General features: G+C 40.9%; 4 protein-coding genes across 4 annotated transcripts in view; 3 read left to right on the top strand and 1 right to left on the bottom strand.

Moving 5' to 3' along the window:
- The window catches only part of LOC310748627 (vomeronasal type-2 receptor 26-like), a gene marked incomplete at both ends in the record, with an annotated part of 390,828 nt that overhangs the window by 246,541 nt on the left and 125,774 nt on the right, over window positions 1-18,513 (top strand). The window lies entirely within an intron of this gene.
- LOC310746653 (olfactory receptor 6B1-like) lies at window positions 1,390-4,562 on the bottom strand (the record flags this gene model as incomplete). Its single annotated transcript, XM_083580633.1, has 2 exons — window positions 4,475-4,562; window positions 1,390-2,364 (listed from the first exon to the last, which is right to left on the bottom strand). Exon 2 carries the CDS (start codon window positions 2,347-2,349, stop codon window positions 1,390-1,392), a length of 960 nt encoding a protein of 319 aa, XP_083436759.1. The 5' UTR covers window positions 2,350-2,364; window positions 4,475-4,562.
- Window positions 9,508-10,431, top strand: LOC310746707 (olfactory receptor 6Y1-like; the record flags this gene model as incomplete). The annotated part of the gene is made up of 1 exon (XM_083580695.1): window positions 9,508-10,431. The coding sequence occupies one exon, from the start codon at window positions 9,508-9,510 to the stop codon at window positions 10,429-10,431; it is 924 nt and encodes a 307-aa protein (XP_083436821.1).
- Window positions 16,545-17,495, top strand: LOC310748634 (olfactory receptor 6A2-like; the record flags this gene model as incomplete). Its single annotated transcript, XM_083584485.1, has 1 exon — window positions 16,545-17,495. The coding sequence occupies one exon, from the start codon at window positions 16,545-16,547 to the stop codon at window positions 17,493-17,495; it is 951 nt and encodes a 316-aa protein (XP_083440611.1).

Below are 18,513 nucleotides of genomic sequence, written 5' to 3'. Positions count from 1 at the left end.
CAAAAAATATCTGGACAACTCTGAACCATTTCCCCCCATTTTCTTAAATTAGACTCCACATGTTATATGTGTGTTATACATGGGAAAAATACAGGACTATGTTTGAACATTGAACGTGTGTGTCTAAAGTTGATGAATAGAAAAAACACCATTAGATATACTGCTAGATAAGCTTTTTAATATTTGTAATTGTTAAAAAAAATGTTTTAAAAGAAAACTATCATCACCATCATCATCATCTTACCTTTTCCCAGTCTAGGACTCAATATGGCTTATACATATGAAAACAGCACAGATAAAATACAGAAGTTTAAAAACAGATGAATATTAATGACAAATACTAAAGCACTTTAAAACTTTTTTTAAAAAAAATCATTTCAGATTTGGAAATTAAGTGCCATCAAATGAACTCATTGAAGCATATTCCTACACTTAACGTTTGAAAACAATGATACATCACTTCAAGGAAAACAACCAAGTGAATGATATTTATAAATTGAAATTTCTTAATTTCCCTCCCCTTTTAATATACACATTTTAACATTAATGAATATTATTAGTGATTATCCAGCATAATTTCAGAATTAAGCTTGAAATTGTCACATATCAGATTAAAATTTGTTATTCCATACATATAGACAATATCATCACTACCACTGCCACCACCACAATTATTTCAAGTGTATAACCTGCCCTTCCTACCCAAAGTGAGTCCAGGGCAACTAACAAACAAAACCATATATTTTTTTTCCTAAAAAAATTAAAATAGCATTCTATATAGCAGACAATAGTAGCAGTGTAAAACATTCATAAAACTATGTTTCAAACTCTGGACAATTAAAAACTTAATTTAAACAAAATTAGAAACAAAAGAAAATGTGCAAGTATAATACGTTAAGTTGAATTTGCTTTAAAATGTACATTTTCTGTCTTGTTCCCAATTATGGTAAGATAAAAAGGAGATTTTTTTAATTCAAAAAAATCATTTCAAAGCTAAGTTAAGTAGTCAGTTTCAAAGAGTTTTGACATGATTTCAGATATGAGCTAAGATTTCTTAGAAAATTTTAAGCAGAAGTCACTTTTTTAAAAAACGAATTCCATATAAAATTGTGTGCTTCCACATATTTGTTCATTCTTTGACAGCAGTCACTATTTCCCTGTGCACATTTCCATCAGCCCTCTGGCTCCAAACCAAATTTACTAGTGTATGAATTGGATAACATATGCTTCTGACCATGAAGCATTTTGAATCACTGTGAGCAAGTGTTCACATGAGAGAGATTATCATAAAGAAGAGGATCAAAGGGTTTGAAGGGAGGTCTGATCTGTATTTGTGAGTCATTTCTTATATTTGAGAATATAAGGGATTCTTCTCTGTCTGGTGTGAGTCTAATGGTCACTTGTGGTAATTGCAGATTCATCATTCCTGCTACAAAATATCTTTCTCATGGCTTCCTTCACATCTTGATTCCTGAGGCAGTAAATGCATGGATTCAACATGGGGGTGACAATAGTGTATACAATGGACACGAGCTTATTGAGATTAAAAGAATGGATTCTTCTTGGTCGGGCATACATGAAGAGAGTGGCTGAGTAGAAAATAATAACCACAGTGAGGTGTGAGGCACAGGTGGAAAAGGCTTTTCTTTTCCCCTTGGCGGTGGGGATACGCAAAATGGTGCCTATTATGCACACATAGGAGCCAATAGTGACAGACAGTGGGATTATGAGGATAAGAAGGGCAAATACAAAGTCCACCATCTCAGCCACAGTTCGGTCTGTGCAGGAGAGGTTCAGCAAAGGTGAGATGTCACAGAAGAAATGGTTGATGATGTTGGGTCCACAGAAACTCAAGCGGGAAATGAAGAAGACTTTCAGCATTGAGATTAGGAACCCAGCAAGCCAAGATCCCACAGCTAACTGCAAACAGAGCCGGGAATTCATAATGACTGGGTAGCGCAGTGGGTTGCAGATGGCAATGTAGCGATCATAAGCCATGACAGCCAAGAGGACACACTCGGTGCAGACTAGGGATATGAAAAAGTAGAGCTGGGCCATGCAGCCTTCAAAGGAAATGCTTTTGTTCTTTGCTAGGAAGTTAACCAGAAGCTTGGGAACAGTCACAGAAATGTACCAGGTCTCCAGGAAAGACAGGTGGCTAAGGAAAAAGTACATAGGTTTTTGGAGATGGCTGTTTGTCCTGATCAGAGTGATGATCACAATGTTCTCGAGGAGGGTCAGGATGTAAATAACAAGGAATATTACAAAGAGCAGTATTTGAAATTCTATGGCAGTAGGGAAACCAAGGAGAATAAACTCCTGGACTCTGGTCTGGTTTTCCAGCTTCATGCCTGATCTAATGACCTGAAGAACAAGGAGTAAACAAAAGCATGCTAAGATGTGGATGGTGATTATGCTAGCAAAACAACACATAATTTTAATGTATATAAAAATACAAGGCAGAATACATGAAAGAACCATACAAACCACATTGTGATGACATACCTCACAACAAATACAGAGGCAAAAGTTGAACGTACTTCTGCTCTTTCCCTCCACATCTGCATCCTCTTACCAAATGTGGTTCCACAGGCTAAGAGGGGATTGAAACCTGCTTTTGGAAGTGGATTCAGGGGGCTGCAGATGAGGGATGGTGGGAATTTGAGTCTGATGACATTTCCCGCAACAACAACATGAGAATGGGTCGTCACAGATCCATTGGAAGGGTCACCACAACTGAACATCTGCTTTGCTTGGATAAAGTCCCAGCGAAACTTTGGAGAACTGCTGCCAGTGGAAATGTAGAAAATACTGAGCTAGATGAACCAGTGGTCTGAATCAGCTTCCTCTGTTCCTATTACCACCAACATAATATATATAACCTTCATCAGGTTTATCTAATGGAAATCAAGCATACAATATAGAGGAAACAATTCATGTAAGAAGCCCTCATTCTATTATCATAACCACTGGGTTGCTTCACGCATAAATGATTGCCATATATAGTATCAGGTGTTGATTTGCATGGTATGTGACAAAGTCATGCCAGATCAAATTCCACAGCCAGAACTATTCTATCAAATCACATTACCTCAAACACCATGATTCCACAGCCAGTTCACACATTCAACTACCATGTCAGCAAGTGTAGAGTAATTAAGCATGTGCAAACCAGCCCAATGGTGGACATGAGAAATGTATGCAAACATTGCACCAAGTACAGTGAAACAATGTTTATGCCAAGTTGTGCATACTTTACTTTTAGATCACACTACACTTTTAGTTTACTGTTTGATCTCAGGATCAAATCAAGTGTTTAGGCAGCATGGCATTTTCATAGTTATGGGCATGATCTGGTATAATAAGCAATAGTCCTGTTGAGTTTAGAGTGCACATACTTCAGTGCCTGTGCTTGGATGGATTTTGCTCCACATTTTCTTTTGCATGAGACTGACAATGAGGTGCATCTCACTTGCTTAGTTATTTGACATTTAACATTGCAAGCCTAACAATATCTACTTGGACTTACTCCCAAGTAAGTGGGGCTAGGATTGCAGCTGTATCCAATTAAGTTGTTCTGTTAGCATAAGTCGGGGTGCCCAAACTTTTTTCAAAGAGGGCCAGATTTGATGAAGTGAACATGTGTGAGGGCCAACCAAAGTTGCTGAGCCTGGCATAAGTACTTCTGGGTGCAGTGACAGGCAAGTGGAAGTCCTTGTGCTAATGGGACAATTTCATTGGCTACAACTATAAGTTACTGTTTTGACAAGTCCTTACTTTTTCCCAAGTTATCATTAAAAATATACTTCTTATCTAGAAAACATCAAACTTGATTGAGATATGAATTGCAAAACTATTCCTGTTTACTCAGAAGCAAGTCTCACTGTGCTCAAAAGAACTTTATCTCAGGTTGATTTGCATAGGTTTGGAAATCAATGGGAGTTAAAATAAGCCACAAATAACTTTTCACATTTATTTCAAAAGGACTTAGATATGTTAGCCTTGATCCAGATGTTGTTGGAACTCAGCTTTGTTTTTGGAACCAAACAAGCCATGCGTGTATCCAATATATAATGAAAGGGCGTCAAACTGAACAGAAATTGAGCTTTGCTTCCTTTATATGTTGGAAATGTGTAAGCATTATCAATTTGACAATAAATACTGCCTCAAATGAAATAAAATAAGCATATCAATTGAGTGGAAGGTGAGCCTGCACACTCCTGTAAACCAGGAGTAGGGAAACTCCACCCCTCCAGATGTTTCTGGACTACAGACCCCACCATCCCTGACCATTAGCCATGTTGGTTGGGGCTGATGAGATGCGGAGTCCAATGACATCTGGAAGGCCACAGTTTTCTCAGCACAATATAAATAAAGAAAAATATAAATAAGCACATGCCACACAAAAAATAACATTTGTCTAGGCTTCACAAACAAACTACGTCAAATTCAGGAAATAAAAGTTTGTACTCACAACATGCAGTGGACAAGAATGTTTGGAATTTCTGATGGTGTATTTGAATGACGCTTCCACTATAGTGCTTTCTTAAGGGTGGTGAGAGAGAGAGAAAATACAGGATATAAAGTAGAGCAAACAAGTAGAAGTTTGGAATATAACATACAAACATGAACAGGCTTCAGCTACAAACTATCAAAACCTCTGGTCTGTTGTTTGCCCTGCCCTTTATTCTTTCAGTAACATAGAACGTTTAATTCTGCTCAGTCCAGTAACACTGGGAGGATTTTCACCTGCTTGGAATTGGCTGAGCTCTGTCATAGCTTAGTATATTCATGTAAACAGCACCTGAAGTCTCATCAGAACCTTGTCCCTCAGAGCTTCTTAACTTGGTAGAACCCCTGTCTATTACTCCCCTCCCCATAACCTAAATTAGACGTTAACAATGGGAAAAGCGCGAGAGGAAGAATAAACTCCCTTGGATGTTGTAATCAAAAGCTCTGAAGCACCCTTTCCAGTGAGACAAAGTAAACTCTATTTTAGAGCTCACCTACTTGGGACTAACAGTTTGTAAGAAAGCAGTTAGGCACAAGTACCACTTAATGGAATTGATGTCTATTGATTTAGTACTTTATGTTTCAATTTCCATATTGTGTTAACTGAATATTAGTTTAGGGTTTGCTATGAGCAGAAGGATTTGGATCCTGAAATGTGAGGTATAAATGACTAAAATGAATGAATGACTATTATGAGTCATGTTAAACGCATTGGCTTCAGTATAAATGAAATGTACAGTATACCTAGTGAAATTTTCTTGAATATTCAGAAGTAGGTCACCTTGTTGGCAGTTGCTTCTGCTTTATGATGGCTTAAATTGCATGGATTCTATTAATCTATTCCAGTGAACAGGCAAATCTAGGACTTGGGTTCAGCAGTTTGACTCCGAGATAGTGATGAAGTTGGAACAAATCATAGGATACGATACGATACCATATCAATACTACCTAAGTAATGGACTTGTTAAGGGGTTGTTCCTTAACAGCTATAATTTCGTGATATTTTGGAGCATGGATAGGCAAACAAGGCCTGGGGGCCAAATCCAGGCCAATCGCCTTCTAAATCCGGCCCGCGGGTGGTCCGGGAATCAGTGTGTTTTTACATGAATAGAATGTGTGCTTTTATTTAAAATGCATCTCTGGGTTATTTGTGGGGCATAGGAATTTGTTCATTTCCCTCCCCCCCCCCAAAAAAAATATTCCGGCCCCCCACAAGGTCTGAGGGACAGTGGACCGGCCCCCTGTTGAAAAAGTTTGCTGATCCCTAGAGTTTGAGTAAACACAGAAAGCTCAACATGTTAAATTTAACATTTTGTTTTGTCTATTGAATTTGATTAGGTTTTGAGAAGGCTAGGCCCACAACTCTCTCATCAGGAAAGCTTAAAATTGAAAATGAGAAATTGGAGAAAAGAAAGGAAGCCTTCCATTGGCCACAATGGGGGAGAGGGGAATTACTATGCCATGCCAGGTCTGGCATAGTTTGAGACCTGAACTGAAGGGGGATGGCAGGGTTTATGGCTCTAAAGATCCCTGGGTAATGATGATTGACTATAATAACCATGATTAATGGGGGGAGGAGGGGAGGTTGAAATAATAATTTTAAAATTTGAACTTTTAAAACTTGGGTGTACAATCTTTGTGGAAGACCCTATTCTGGGCACCTCTCTGCCCAGAAGATTTGGAGAAAGCAGGGATGGAGCATTTTTGGTGATGTCATCCCATTTCCTGAACTCTCTTTATGTATCTATTCACCCCACAGGTGTAGCTGGGGGGTAGGGTGGACTGGGGGCTATCACCCTGGGCACAGTTTTGTGGGTGGCACAGGGCATCGTGAGCTGTTCTTCTCAGCCTCCCTCTGGCTGTGAGGAGCAGGGAAAGCTGGAAGGTGCCAGAGAAGGACACAGCAGCTCACGGTGTCCTGTGAACCCAGTGCTATTTTTGCAAATCTCAGAAAATGACACTGGGCTTGCAGGGTACCATGAATGTGCCCCTCAAAACTGGCTGGCCAGTGGGCCATTCCCTAGACAACTAGCTCCCTCTCTAGGCTCAGGCACCTCTTAGTGTCCTTAAGTCAATTTGCCCATGCCACAGGACCAGCACTTGCAGCTAAAGGCAAAAAAAAGTGGCATGTCCCCCACCCTACAACCATCTCCTTAGTCTCTTGAATCTGTTCAGCCACCCTTCTGTGGTCATTAGGCTTGGAGGGAGTGGGGAACATTAAGTGCAGCTTATTGAAGCTAAATCCTGCTCCCCACCTAAAAACCCTCCCTTCTCCTTCAGTGTGCACTCCCTGCCCCCCAGGTGCAGCTTTCAGTCTTGCAGACTCTTAACAGAAGTGTAGAACCTGAGATGGCAGTTGGGATGGCAGCTGGGAAAGAATCAATTTTAAGAGGGAAACATGATTATCTTGCAAAAGTGAGGAAAGCCATTTTCAGTCTGAGATGCATGTTTGTTTATTCATTTATTTTATATACCAATTAATTGCCAAAGTCTCTAAGTAGTGTTCCCGATAGGCTGCCTTCTATAGGTTGTATACAAATTGTGGACGAGGCAGAAGTGGGTGTGGCCACACAGAGACCACTCTTCATCCAGGCAAGCAAGAACTATGACCATCCCTTCACAGCTCAAGGGATGGTCATAGTTCTGAAGGCCAGGTGGAGAGGACAGAAGGGCTTGAGGTTCCCCACTACAATGCCAGAAGAAATATTGGTGGTGGGGAGGTAACCTGAAACCAACTGCTGGGACTCTGCTGAACTGCTGAACACAAGCCTTGTTGGACATGAGTTAGTAGCTGATGAGGATCAAGCTGAGGAGCATGGAATGCTGAATTAAAACAAACTGCTCACTGCCAGCTTCAAAAGAAGCTGCCAATAACCTGATTGCTCTGACTTGATGTATGGTGTCCCCTTTAAACAATTGAGTTTTATTTTATGAATGTGTTTTATTCTTTTTTAGATGTGGAAAAACTGAAAACACTGCAGTCTTAAAAATCCACCATTTTTATAAAGTTGTCAATATCTTGGATTATTTATATTTAGAAAATGCATTTTTATGATATTTCCTTGTGTTAAATCAGTGCTATCTTTTCCATGGTCTAGTTGTATCCCCCCCCCCCTTACAGCTGTGATCTCTAAACTCAGTTATAAATTACAAGGAAGGAAGAAAAAGGAAAGAATATGACTGGAATGAGGGAGTGGTAGGGAGATATCTTCTGAGGCTACTACCCTTGGGAGGGAACTGCTGATTTTCAGGCCTAGTCCCAAGGTGGGACATGCACATGGCCACAGTGGAAGAAATCTATTTAATAGAAGTTCTTTGTATGCAGCTGCATATGAACACAGAGGCAAAAAACTTACCTGGACACATAACAGGTGAATTGCATTCTTTACTTCTACAAATCTGTGCATAATGATTGGTTATTAAATATAAGCTACAGGAAATTTGTACCTGCATATGCATATATTAAGATAGTTCAGGCACAGATAGGCTAGGGAAGCTAAACACAGTAAATGCATTTGCTTAGTATTTTTATGCCCATGCAAATAATGTCTGCTGATGTCGATTCAGTTTAGCTGGTATAGTGTAGTGTAGGAATGGGCAACCCATGACCTTTCAGATATTGTTGGGTTCCAACTACCATCAGTCCCAGTCAGCATGGCCAGTCCTCAGAAATGACAGTGGTTGTTGTTAAGCAAAATCCTGAATATCCACAGATGCATAGTACTTGGTGTACACATTTGGAACAATGCCAAGTAATAATAACTCGGGAATCTGGGGAGAAATTTGGATGAGATTTATTTTAAAAGCATACTAACTGGTTGTGGGCAACAACAACAAAGCACATTTTTTCCTCTGAAATTCTCCTTGGTTCTATAGTAAACTGTGACGGGGCTTTACTAAAAACTGATTTATGAATGCAATGGAGCCAGTTCCAACTTGTTTCAAATACTTTGCACTCAGAGACAGACTTACTTGGGAGAAAATCCTGTTGGTTTCAACATAATTTATTCCAAAAGAAAGGTAACTTTCAGATGACCTGTTTATTAAGCATTCATCCACTTCTCCCCGCCACAAAATTTGCATGGAGTTTTGATTGCATCAGCAATTTGCTGAGCATTCATTCTGATTTGTTTGTGGGGATGCTATGCCACACTGCCTCAAACAAGTCTTACTCTACTATTCTGAGTGCATTTTCCCGCTGCTTTCCTTATTGCAACAAGTCAGATCTTGGAGGCTAGAAGGCTTGTTGTGCAGCAGTGCAACAGCATATCCACTTCAGTTGTACAACCTGAGTATGTTGGTTTGTCACTGAATGCCAACCCAAAACAGCAACAGGCTGTAAGTGCCCTAAGTTTTGCACTATCAGGCTGCAATCCAAACCCCCACACACATACATATATCAAACTAGTACAGTGTGGGAGCCAGTGTGGTATATCAGGGACTAGGCTTTGGGAAACCAGGTTTCATATCCCACCTTGGGCATGAAGTGCATTGGGTGATGTTCAGCCATGACCTGCCTCTCAGCCTTACCTTCCTCACAGTCCTTCAAAGTGATGCAGAAATGTGGAGAATTAAAGTGGAGTGGGTGGGAGAACAGATGGGGAAATTTAAATTGAGAGATTTATCTACCGCCACTTCCCAGTATAAGTAATAAATAAATACACAGCAGAATTGTTTACCACCTTTTATTACTTTTTTGTTTTTAATCAAAATGGGTTATATGCATGAAATGTTTAAATTCATTTTTAAATATTACTGAAATCATCATTTTTCCCCCAGGGGGTACTCAAGGGTACGCAGTACTGACAACTCTTTTTATTGTTAAAAAGTGTGGCACTTACTGTAACAACTTCATGGTGAATACTGGCACCTATTTTTCTAGAAAAAAAGCACTGATCATCATTATTATGTATTTTTAAGGTGCAAAAAGGGGAGTTAATAGATGCTGTATGACATCTCTTCCTTCTTGTTCTTGCAAGTACCCTGCATTCAAGAATGGAAGAAACCAACCAGACAAATGTCGCCTATTTCATCCTTCTGGGATTTCCCAGTGCTGCAGAGCTTCAGATTCTCCTTTTTGTCCTGTTCATACTTAGCTACCTGCTGACCCTACTGGAAAATCTCATCATCATCATAGTTGTTCGGCTGAACAACAGCCTTCACAAGCCCATGTACTACTTTCTGTGCAACCTCTCTTTCCTTGAATTCTGGTATGTCACAATCATTGTCCCTAAGATGCTGGCAGATTTCCTCACACAAGACAAGCGTATCTCCTTCCAAGGCTGCCTGACACAACTGTATTTCTTTGTCACATTTGTGTGCACTGAATACATCCTTCTGGCTGTTATGGCTTATGACCGGTATGTGGCCATCTGCTACCCACTGCGGTATCCAGCTATCATGAGTAATAGTTTATGTGCTCGGCTCTCAGCGGGATGCTGGACGTGCGGCTTAATTACCTCTGCAATCAAGCTTAGCTTCATCGGTCGGCTGAAATACTGTGGCACTGACAAGATCAACCACTATTTCTGTGACATTTCACCTCTCTTGAATGTATCCTGCACAGATTCCTCCATGGCTGAGCTGGCAGATTTTATCCTAGCTCTTATGGTTATCATGGTCCCACTCTGTGTTGTTGTGCTGTCCTACATCTATATCATCTCAACAGTGTTGAAGATCCCTTCAGCTCAAGGCAGAAAGAAAGCTTTCTCCACCTGCAGTTCCCATCTCACCGTTGTGGTGCTGTTCTACTCTACCACTCTCTTCACCTATGCACGGCCCAAAGCGATGTATGCCTACAACTCCAACAAAGTGGTGTCGGTGCTGTACACTGTAGTAGTGCCCCTTCTGAACCCTCTAATATATTGCCTCAGGAATAAGGAAGTAAAAGATGCACTGAGGAAGACTCTATCAGTTTAAGGAACTGATGAAGTTGGGAGTTGGAATACCGGACACCATAAACTGTTGGATAGTGGAAAACAAAAGAAGGCTGCAATCCTATACCCATCTAGTGGATTTCTTTTTAATCTACTGAACACAGTAGGACTTACAAGTAGAAATGTATGGATTGCATCATAATACCTTATGTGGGTGTTCAGCCTGATCACATAAGGACTAAATGTGTATGTGGGACATAGGAATACATTGCAACCCTTAACCCCTGAATACTAGGCATGTTGTTGTACCCAGTCTTTCTGTGTTGGCTGGAAAGGTATGAAGGTTGCCCTAAGCATAATCAGCTGAATTAACTTTTAAGCCTCTTTACAACTGGAAATTGTAATGAGGAGGTTGCTAAGAAAATTCAGCTGAACATATTTAGAAGCATTGTTAAGATCTTTAAAAGTCAGGGGTAAAGGTGGTACACCTGGCAGTGCAAGGGAAATGGGGACAGGTGTGATGAACATGATCTGCCCCCCTGCATGCACTTTGCCTTTGCATGATCAGGGTGAATGCCTGAACACTGCTCCAGTGTTTTTGAATTTGAGTTACACACTTCTTATAGCTGAGAAATGTAATTAAATGAACATGCTTGAAATAAAATGGCAAAATCAGCAATGCTGGATATATTCTGCACCTCCCTGAAACACAAATCCCAGCAATTGTGGTATGTCGACAAAAAAAGAAACAGTGAGTTTTAGCTAAGCAAGTTTTACCTATGTTAACCATGTCCATTAATTTCAATGGGTCTACTCTGAGTATCAACAAGCACAGGATTCAGTCCATGTTTTCCCCTTTTGGTAATATGACACACCTGAGATGTATATTTTTTAGAACCTTTGGAAGTTGTTTTAAGCTGTTTTTAACAATGTGTTTTAATTGTTGCAATCTGCCTTGTGATCTCAGGTTGATGGGTTAATAATAATACTAATAATAATAATAATAATAATAATGCTATTATCCATCTTATTTCCAGTGAATAAATTTTTGACGTTCATTTATGTGTTTATTTATTTAATAGATGGGGGGATGTTCACAAGAGTTAAAATCAAGTCAGTAAAATCTTCTGTACAATGTAGAGTGAAAGAAAAATATATTAGGGACATAGCAAGCTGCCTAATACTAAGTTAGAGCACCAGTACATCTAGCTCATATTGTCAATTATTATTATTATTATTATTATTATTATTATTATTATTATTATTATGCCACCAATCCTGCTGGGTTTCCCCAGCTACTCTGGGCGGCTTTCAGCAAAAGTTTAAAAGTACATTAAAACATCAATCATTAAAAACTTCCCTAAACAGTGCTGCCTTCAGATGTCTTCTAAATGTCAGGTAGTTGTTTATTTCTTTGACATTTGATTGGAAGGTGTTCCACAGGGCGGGCACCACTACCGAGAAGGCCCTCTGCCTGGTTTCCTGTAACTTTTCTTCTTGCAGTGAGGGAACCGCCAGAAGGCCCTCGGCACTGGACGTCAGTGTCCGGGCATAATGATGGGGGTGGAGACGCTACTTCAGGTATATTGGGCCGAAGCCATTTAGGGCTTTAAAGGTCACCACCAACACTTTGAATTGTGCTCAGAAACATACTGGGAGCCAATGTAGATCTTTCAAGACCAGTGTTATGTGGTCTCGATGGCCGCTCCAAGTCACCCGTCTAGCTGCCACATTCTGGATTAGTTGTAGTTTCCGGGTCACCTTCAAAGGTAGTCCCACATAGAGTGCATTGCAGTAGTCCAAGTGGGAGATAACCAAAGCATGCACCACTCTGGCGAGGCAGTCTGAGGGCAGGTAGGATCTCAGCCTGCATACCAGATGGAGCTGGTAGACAGCTGCCCTGGACACAGAATTGACCTGCACCTCCATGGACAGCTGTGAGTCCAAAATTACTCCCAGGCTGCACACCTGCTCCTTCAGGGGCACAGTAGCCCCATTCAGGACCAGGGAGCAGAACTAGGAAACAGCTTTCACCTTTGTCCTTAGACTGCCGGAGATTATCGACCAGTGCAACCAAGGCAGTTTCAGTCCCATGATGAGGCCTGAATCCTGATTGGAGGGGATCCAAATGGTCCACATCCTCCAGGCATGCTTGGAGTTGTTCAGCAACCACCCGCTCATTCACCTTGCCCAAGAGTGGAAGATTTGAGACTGGGCGATAGTTAGCCATATTGGCTGGGTCTAAGGATGATTTTTTAAGAAGCAGTTTAATGACTGCCTCTTTCAGGGGGTCTGGGAAGGCTCCCTCACAAAGGGAAGCATTCACCACCCCACAGAGTCCATTGCCCAGCCCTTCCCAGCTCACTTTTATCGGCCAGGATGGGCAAGGGTCAAGGAGACAGGTGGTTGGTTTCACTCATTGTTATGTACTGAGTTGAATAGGATCCAAACTGCAGCAGTCTGATTGGTCCTAGAACAATAGGATTTAGAATGCAGCAGTCTGATTGGTCCTAGAACAATGCAGCAGTATGATTGGTTGGCAGGAACCACCCAATCATGCTCCCGATAGAAGTGAATCCACAACCTGATTGGCTTACAGTAGAATTCCGGAATTAGCCAATCATGTGCAGCCCATTGTGTAAATAATGTATATAAAGCAGATGCTTTGAGGGGACACTCATTCATTCCTCCTCACCACTATGAGCTGAACAAAGAGCATGAAATCACTTTGCGACTCTGAGTATATTTCACTCATCCAACAGCCTGTCCACATCCTTGGAGGTAGCAGATTGGAATTGATTCCATGCAACTCGACTAGACAGGACTCTAGCACTCTCCCACCCCAGCCCTGCTCCCACAGTGGAGTCTACTGCCAAAAACTTCACAAAATCTTTGCAGGAGAGCTTGGGGTCTTTACCAGGCCCTGATGGCAAAGGTGGTTCCATTAAATTGCGAACCACCTGAAAGAGTCTCCTGCTGCTATTTTCTGCAGATGCAATAGAGGCGGTGACGATAGTCATCTTCATCATCACTATCACCACTTGGTAGGCTCAGCGCTGAAATCTAACCTGTTTCCGGTCCGATTCAGAATGAGTTTTCCGCCACCAGCGCTCTAGTCTCAGCTTTGTTTCATCACCCTCAGCTCCAGGGAAAACCACGGGGCTGTCTGGGCTCCATGCAATTGGAGAGGGAGCTTTGGAGCCAGACAGTCAATAGCCCTGGTTAACTCCGTATCACAGCGGTCCACCAGGGAATCAGCTGAAAGGCCATCAACATGGGATAAACCATCCTCTACCACTCTCTGGAAACCATCTGGATCCATTAAGTGGTGAGGGCGAACCATCTGAATTGGTCTCACCTCCCTGGCAAGGGGAAGTGCTGTGGAGAAGTCCAGTTGCACCAGGAAGTGATCTGACCATGGCACTTCTTTAGTTTCGCTTTTACTTAGTGTCAGATCACCAACATCCATGGAAGTGAGCACCAGGTTTAAGGCATGTCCGCGACTATGAGTTAGGCCAAATTTATTCAGGGATAGCCCCATGGAGGCCATGCTTTCCACAAAGTCCTGAGCAGCCCCTTGTAAGGTCATGTCGGCATGGATGTTAACATCCCCTAGGACAGCCTTTCTCAACTTGTGGGTCCCCAGATGTTGTTGAACTACAACTCCCCTAGCTAGCAAGGCCAGAGCTCAGGGATTATGGGAGTTGTAGTCCAACAACATCTGGGAACCCACAGGTTGAGAACCTCTGCCCTAGGACAACCAAACGAAGCGTCTCCAGGAGAACACCCGCCACAACCTGAAGCAGCTCAGACAGGGAATCCTTGGTGCAGCGGAGAGGTCGGTACACCAAAATGAATCCTGTACTGCCCCTATTATTGCCCAACTTACAGAAAATGCACTCAGAGAACTGGGTCTTCCCAATAGGATGCCCAGAGGCAGGGATAGTCTTCAAACAAAGTGAGTTCATGGCAAAGAACATCAAATGAACTTTAATTGAACTTTAATAATGACAGCTGGACGTGCCCTAATTGCATATTTCCATGCGCCATATCTTTGAAAAAAACTTTACAAGTTTTCCTGGAAACCCAAAAAATGTTGTTGCCTATGTTTAGTAAATGTCATTTGCCTTTTCCCCAGTGATCTAATACAGCATCTTAGACTAGTACAGGATAAAAGTTTTTGACACTACATATTTTATCTACTCCACCAGGAAAAGCTTTGCATTCATCTGTAACGCAGAATGCAGACTGTTGGTGAAAACAGTCAAGTCTTGCCAATCAGAAAACATTTTTTTGCCAGTGCAGACAATTTTGGCACAATGATTTATTTCCAATCTATCCTCCAAAAAGGAAAAGGGTTTCTCATTTTTCAACTGTTGCCATGCAAAATCTGGATTTGGTAGGATCCTTCAAAGGAAAGCATGGTAAGTCCTTGTGTGCTGATATGGATCTTTGTTACTTAGAAGTAAAATTAGAGAAAATAAAGTGAAATGCAAATCTGATATAAAATGCTTCAAATATGCTGTTTGTTATTATGTATATTTACTAGAAAGTGGGTTCTATGGAGTTCAGTAGAACTTTCTCCCAATTTAGCAACCTTTTTATCTATCTATTCCAACATAGAGGCCATATGGCACTATTTACACTGATTAGAACAAGATTTAAAAATATCTAATAAAACTGCTGAAAATAAAGTAAAAAATGTATATTTGTTTTCTGGGAAGACTAGAACAAAAAATATAATAAATTCAACACTTTTGCAGCACAGCATGAACACCATTGTACTCGTCAAATTATAAATAATTTGTTTTTTATGCTTTTAAATAAATAACAAACATTTTTCACTTGTTTGCCGCTGAAAATTATAAGAAGTTATTTGGAAAGTAGATTTATTTATCTATTTAGGAAAGGGCATTTATACAAATTATGAAATAAGACTTTGCTCTTATCCATCAGGGCTTTTTAAAACACTCTTATGATTCAGAAGATCTTTCTGTGGATCTAACCTATTGACATTGCAACCTTTAGTTCATAACTACAAAAAAAACCCTTCCACTGAACCCAGTAGGGCTTAATTCAGAGTAAACACAAATAGAATGAGTAATTCAGAGTAAACACAAACCATCAAGCGTTATATTTTATCCAGTGTGATCTATTGGGGGCCACTGAACATTAGCACTAAAGCAGTGAATAGACTTAAACAGGATGGAAGCAATTCTAGTCATTACATCAAGTTAAATGAATGTCCTCAGATACAAATATATGGAAACGCTGGAGTGCTGGTGCTGTCTCATAGAAAGGCTGAATTAAAAACAGAGCAATAACATCTTTTTTTCCTGGAGAAGCATGGGCTTTTAATTTTATTCTTAAATGCTAGTCCCTCCTGGAGCACAAGGGGCTTTTTAACTTGTGAAGTACAATCATACAATCATATGCATGTTAATTTGGAAGTAAATCATGCTATGTGTTCTGTAGGGCTCTCTTCCAAGTCATAGGATTACACTAACAGTGTTATTCAAAACTATTTTCCTTATTCCCCAGAAAATAAATGATGCTACTGATTGATTGATCGATTCGTTCATTCATTCATTCATTCATTCATTCATTATTATTTATTTTATCATGTCGCATCTAGTTGGTATCTCCGACTGGTATTTGATCCAGTGGGGTGAGAAAGAGCCAATTTTCAGTGACTGCCCCTTTCCTTTGCATCCTGCTGCACTACATCCCATAACATTTTGAAGCTCTGCCAACTCTCTGGAGCATATATTTGGAAGTGCAGGGATGAGAAGTGACCAACAAAAATGTTTAAATATAAGGGAGGGGAGAGAAGGTTTGCTCTTCTGCCGACTGGACTGAGTCAGGCACAGGTGGCTTTTATGCATGGCTCGCTGGCTTTTCAGTTTGCTTTGATGACACTGATCCTCATTTTGGGCCAGGGCTGTGTGGCCACCCTGTGTGTTGTGAAATTAGGATTTGTTTGTCTCAAGCTGCATCACTTTTTGCTTAATCTGCACTGAGGTGGGGGCTAGGGAAGCTTGCTATAGCTACTGGATGTCCCAGAAAATTAGATTGTAAAAAACCCTCATATTTTGAAGCAAACAAAACAAATTTGGGTGCTGGGTTCTTTTTGTAATCACTGTAAGTGTTTTTTCTATGCAGAACAGGCATTCAATCACGGAGAGACAGAACCAATCCAGTGTTAGAGATTTCATTCTTCTGGGCTTCCCAACACCCCTGGAATTCCAAATCTTGCTCTTCACATTGTTCCTCATTGTCTACATTTTGGTTTTGTCTGAGAACGTCATCATAATGCTGACAGTCTGGGTGAACAGCAACCTCCACACTCCCATGTACTTCTTTCTGTGGAACTTGTCCTTCTTAGAGATCTGGTACATCACTGTCACCCTGCCAAAGGCTATGGTGAACTTTGTGATAGAGAGCAATCTGATCTCCTTTGTGGGATGCATGATGCAACTCTATTTCTTCCTGGCATTGGGCTGCACCGAGTGTGTCCTCCTTGCCGTCATGGCCTATGACCGCTACGTTGCCATCTGCTACCCTTTGCGCTACCAGGTAATCATGACACGAACTCTCTGTATCCAGCTGGCAGCTGGATCATGGATGAGTGGCTTTTTCATCTCAACGTGGAAAGTCCTCCTAATATCTCAGTTGACATACTGTGGTCCCAATATCATAAATCACTTCTTCTGTGATGTATCCCCACTTCTGAACTTGTCTTGCACTGATATGTCCATGTCTGAGCTGACAGATTTCATATTAGCTTTGTTTATCCTACTGACTCCCCTTTGTGTCACCATCATGTCCTACATTTATATCATCTCCACCATCCTACGCATTCCCTCAGCCAAAGGCCGCCAGAAAGCATTCTCCACTTGTGCATCTCACCTCACTGTGGTAGTGATCTTCTACTCTGCCAGTATTTTCATCTATGCCCGCCCCAGGGCCATCAGCTCCCTCAATTCGAGCAAACTTGTTTCACTTCTTTATGCTGTCATAGTCCCCCTTTGCAACCCGATTATTTACTGTCTCAGGAACAATGAAGTGAAACAAGCACTGAAGAAAACCCTGTTGCAGAAGCCATAAGGAAGCCTTTTTATGGCCAGGGCCGGATTTAGGTTTCATGAGGCCCTAAGCTGCTGAAGATAATGGGGCCCGTTATATGTCCAGCTGTCCTTTGTCAACAACAAATTGTTGCTGTTTTTTGTGTTGAATATATGCTATATGGTAATTTATGGACCTAATAGGAATCTAAAGCCATTTACCACTGTTGCTGTATGTAGGTTTTATTTTATTTGTTTTTTTAATCTTATATTTTGGAAATGTACATCCAGGTTTTTTTTTTCTTTAATTTTTTTGGGGCCCCCAAGAGAGTGGGGCCCTAAGCTATAGCTTGTTTAGCTTATACATAAATCCGGCACTGCTTATGACTGATATGGAGGCTGCTATTAGCACAGAATACCATAGCCTGAGTGGTGCCCCTTACTGGACATGTCTCACCTGTGCTAAGGGAACTTCACAGGTTGTCCATTAAGTACCAAGCCAGATTTAAAGTTATGTTACTAAAATATAAAGCCCTAAACAGTTCTGGACTATGTTATCTGAAAGAACCAATTGCCCTCCATTAAGCTCAGCAGATGGAACAAATTTAGCCTTTCCATGAACTTCTGGTTATCAACTTCTGGTGATGCAGAGACAAACCTTGTGTCTAGTGGCACTGGTGTTATGGAAAGCACTCCCTGCTGAAATACAAGAGGACACACCTATATTGGCATTGCACTGGGCTTTGAAGACACAGACATTCCCTTGGTCTCTCAAAATGTTTCAAGCACTGTATTGTTTTAATGGGATTGTTTTACTGCATGTTTTAATGATGGAGGTTTATGTTTCAATGTTTTATTGTGTGTGTAACAACAACAACAACAATTTATTTATACTCCATCCATCTGGCTGGGTTATGGATTAATTATGGATGTTTATATTTTAATATTTGTGCAATTGGTTTTTATACTTGTAAACCACTTAGAAACCTATTTTGGTATTCGGTTCTATACAAATTTAACAAAAGCAACAACAATAATCCAGGGAAGAGTTCAGTTTTAAT

The sequence above is a fragment of the Podarcis filfolensis genome, assembly GCF_964270895.1.
Source record: "Podarcis filfolensis genome assembly, chromosome: 13".
Classification (NCBI taxonomy): Eukaryota; Metazoa; Chordata; class Lepidosauria; order Squamata; family Lacertidae; genus Podarcis; species Podarcis filfolensis.
The sequence above is the reverse complement of the archived record's forward strand: the minus strand, read 5'-3'. Positions and strand labels throughout refer to the sequence as shown.